Below are 3941 nucleotides of genomic sequence, written 5' to 3'. Positions count from 1 at the left end.
TCAAAATTAAGTTTTCCATCAGAGTGAAATATGATACCTCATGTGTTGGCATTTCCGTTATGAGCACTTTCACTTATCAGGCCTACATGTCACCCTAACTAAAGCTGTCCCCAAAATGCTATACAAAAATACTTGATAAATAATAACAGTACAAGCCTAACACATTTGATAGAACTAGATAGTTATTTCCTGTTGGCCTATGCCTATTAAAAAAACATATATGTGTGTGTGTGTATATATGTTTTGTTTTGTATATGTAGGCTATATATATGTGTGTGTGTTAGTGTGTGTGTGTACAGTAAACACACCTATATTGCAGAGCTGTGCTCACTCCTCTCCTAGGGGACGGAGCTCCATTTACATTTACTGTCTAATGTCTAATTTGTTTGAGGCATCTTTTAAAAATATGCTCATAGTTTTGATATTTGATGTTATTAGTTATTTCCTGTTGGCCTATTTAAAAAAAAAAAAAAAACATATACAGTATGTGTGTGTGGGTGTGGGTGTGTATATACGTATATGTTTTGTTTTGTATATGTATATATATATGTGTGTGTATGTGTGTGTACAGTAAACACACCTATATTGCAGAGCTGTGCTCACTCCTCTCCTTGGGGACAGAGCTCCATTTATATCATCTACCATTTACTCATCTGTCTAATTTCTAAATTGTCTTTTAAAAATATGCTCATAGTTTTGATATTTGATATTATCATTATTATTATGGTTAACCATCAGTAAAAGGATAGGCAACTTATGAAATGCTTGTTGGTGATGTTGGTAGCTTGAGCCTGCTCATAAATAACAAAGAACCTATCCTTTGTTTAGTGTGCCGTTTGAGTGAAATCGGTCACAATACAAAACATCAAAATGAGGTTTTCCATCAGAGTGAAATATGATACCCCATGTGTTGGCATTTCCGTTATGAGCACTTTCACCTACCAGGCCTACATGCCACCCTAACTAAAACTGTCCCCAAAATGCCATACAAAAAATGTTGATAAATAATAACAGTACAAGCCTAACACATTTGATAGAACTAGATAGTTATTTCCTGTTGGCCTATGCCTATTTAAAAAAAAACATATATATATATATATATGTGTGTGTGTGTGTGTGTGTGTGTGTGTATATATGTTTTGTTTTGCCTATTTAAAATAAAAAAATAAAAAACAGTACAGTAAACACACCTATATTGCAGAGCTGTGCTCATTTATATCATACCATTTACTCATCTGTCTAATGTCTAATTTGTTTGAGGCATCTTTTAAAAATATGCTCATAGTTTTGATATTTGATTATCATTATTATTATGATGGTTTTCATTATCATCATCATCATCACCATTATTATTATTATTATTATTATTATTATTATTATCTTGTTGCTTGTATTATTTTCATCAATGTTTTTCTAAAGTTTTGTAAGTCGCTTGTAACTATAACTACTTAGGTCTCCCTCTGCTGATGGCCCTTGTTGTTCAGATCCTCCATTCCTCCAAGCCTGACACCCCTGCTAGACATTGTGTGCCACCCGTTTGTCATGAAATACCATTAATCACCATTCAAAGGAGGGGTAGTGGGCACTTTCAGTGTTGATGGTAGGATGCTTCTGTTGTGTCTCATTACTCTTCTTTCTGTCAGTTTCTTAATGCTCTCTTCTGCATAACGTGCATAATTATCCAACTCTTCAGAGAGTGCCTAACTGGCACTTCGACTGGTGCTTAACTTGCACTTAAAGCAGTTACATTCCTGCACCTCTTGTTTTTCTATCTATTTTTTCTATTTCTTATGTAAAGTAGTATTTATTGTTACACTAGGTCTCTATTGCTCGTAGCTTGACTGTTCTCTCCCTTGTACGTCGCTTTAGACAAAAGCGTCTGCTAAATGACTAAATGTAAATGTAAATATTTCCCTTGTGATGGCTATGGCAAATTCATTGAAAATTAGTACAATCCTATAATTATTTTGATTGTGCTTTTCTGGTGGGGTATGTCACCCTTCTATTGCGTCATTTCAAGCAGTAGGTAGAACAGCACAGAAAGTATTTCAACACACCAGAAGCATTTCTATTACTTTCACAGCAATATTACAAATTTACTTAAACAAGTTTCCATCTGAAACAGGACAGTGCATCAACAAATGATCCCAAAGTCTTGCTGGATGTCATAGGTTTGTACATTTAGTGCACAAAGCAATAAGTAATTGTTTCTAAAACATATTTCTCCATGATTGGTTTCTGTGTAAATATTCTCTCGAATGTAAGTAAGTAAAACTTTATTTATATAGCACATTTCATACAAGAGTTGCAGTTCAAAGTGCTTTACATAAAATAAAATAAAACAAACAGCAAGAGCAACGCATGGAGTAAGAAGGAAAATAATGCACATATAGGACATTTATCAACATCGTATCAGAACCTGATGTTCCAATAGGCTTATTGGAATACAAAATCATGATAAAAGTATAAATAGTGCAAGATAAAATCCATAGTGCTGAGAAATATTAAAGTATACATAGTGCAAGATAAAATGTATAGAGCAAGTTACTTAGCCCCTCAAGGTGACCTCTCAACCCGAGCCCGGCGACAGGAATATATCTCTCAACCTCTCAGGGTCACCTTTCACCTTTCAACCCGTGCCCAGCGATTTATTTATCCTTGAAAATTCGTATTAAGATATTAACTTTTTTATTAGATCACATACAGCTTTGACAAATGCACTGTGAACAACTACAGGCTTCAAGACACTGTGTACGGTCTGATGCTGGTTGATGGTGGTCCTCTTTCCTCCTCCTGCAATGTTTTTCGAAAGAGTTTATGATAGACCTGGCGGATGGTTCGTCTATGTGCAGGGCTGGAGAAGTAGTACACCACCGGGTTCAGGGCGCAGTTGAAATACGTTAGACACACTGAGGCGTAGAAGGCCAGACTGACCTCTTCGAAGTAAGAGCATTCGTTGTACCAGGCTTTCAGGATCGAAACGACCAGGAGCGAAACTGTGCTTGGGAGGAAGCAGATGATGAAAACCAGAGCAACACTGAGCACTACGTATACCGCTGCCATGATCCTTCCCCCAGAATCCACAGTCTTGGTCTTCAGCTGAAAGGTTATACACGCCGTGCAGAACAAGATGATTGTAGTGGGGATGAAGAACTGCAGGAGGTAGAGGGTTTTCTGCCAGACACTGTTTGACGTGAAGTCCATACAGACGTTAAAGCTCTCGCACTGCTTTCGCTTCCCATGCAAGTCGATGTGTGAATACGTGAGTAAGTAAACGGTCATGGCGATGATGATTGCCCAAATGCAGCAGCACACCAGCGTGGCGTAACCCAGGCCCATGCGATTGATACGGCTGTGCGGGCGGACCACCCTCAGGTAGCGGTCCACGGCCACAGCAGTGAGAAAGAAAATACCAGCAGCTCGATTGGTGGCCAGCAGAAACATCAGGATACGACACGGTACGTCGCCATAGATCCAGTTTTTCCCCCGCATATAATAGTCAGCCCTGAATGGCAGGCAGAAAAGCACTATGATGTCCGTTACAGCGAGATGCACCAGGTAGACCGTGTTGGGCTTCCAGATGTCCATATGGAAGGTGAACATCCAAAGGGCAACGCTGTTCCCTAGGAGCCCGAAGATGAACTCCAGGATGAGGATGGGGGGCAGTACCTGATCCATGATCGGGGTGTTGAAAGAGCAGCAAACGAGTCTGGTACCGTTCTGCATGACTTAGCACAGGTGAACCTGTTTGCACAGGTGAACACATTTGCACAGGTGAAATTTATACACTGCCAAAGGTTCTATACTCAGGTCCACAGAGTGACAACCAATGAGCGCAACAGTTCAGTGTTTACTCACATGCAAATAAAGTTTGACAAGTTATATAACCAAGAAAAGAACATTTAGGAACACATATGGTTGCTTGGAAACATTCAAGTTTA

The 3941-nt window shown here is 38.9% G+C and overlaps 1 protein-coding gene across 1 annotated transcript; it reads right to left on the bottom strand.

Annotated features, from left to right (window-relative positions):
• Positions 1-2490: 2490 nt before the first annotated feature.
• LOC105899866 (hydroxycarboxylic acid receptor 3-like) lies at positions 2491-3738 on the bottom strand. The gene has a single exon (XM_012827120.3). The coding sequence runs from the start codon at positions 3724-3726 to the stop codon at positions 2740-2742; it is 987 nt and encodes a 328-aa protein (XP_012682574.2). The 5' UTR covers positions 3727-3738; the 3' UTR covers positions 2491-2739.
• Between the last annotated feature and the right edge of the window lie 203 nt (positions 3739-3941).

The sequence above is a fragment of the Clupea harengus genome, chromosome 12 (assembly GCF_900700415.2).
Source record: "Clupea harengus chromosome 12, Ch_v2.0.2, whole genome shotgun sequence".
Lineage (NCBI taxonomy): Eukaryota > Metazoa > Chordata > Actinopteri > Clupeiformes > Clupeidae > Clupea > Clupea harengus.
The sequence above is the reverse complement of the archived record's forward strand: the minus strand, read 5'-3'. Positions and strand labels throughout refer to the sequence as shown.

What these genes read in the sequence shown, in the direction of transcription:
- LOC105899866 (XM_012827120.3), bottom strand. Translation starts at nt 3,726, where the DNA reads ATGCAGAACGGTACCAGACTCGTTTGCTGCTCTTTCAACACCCCGATC.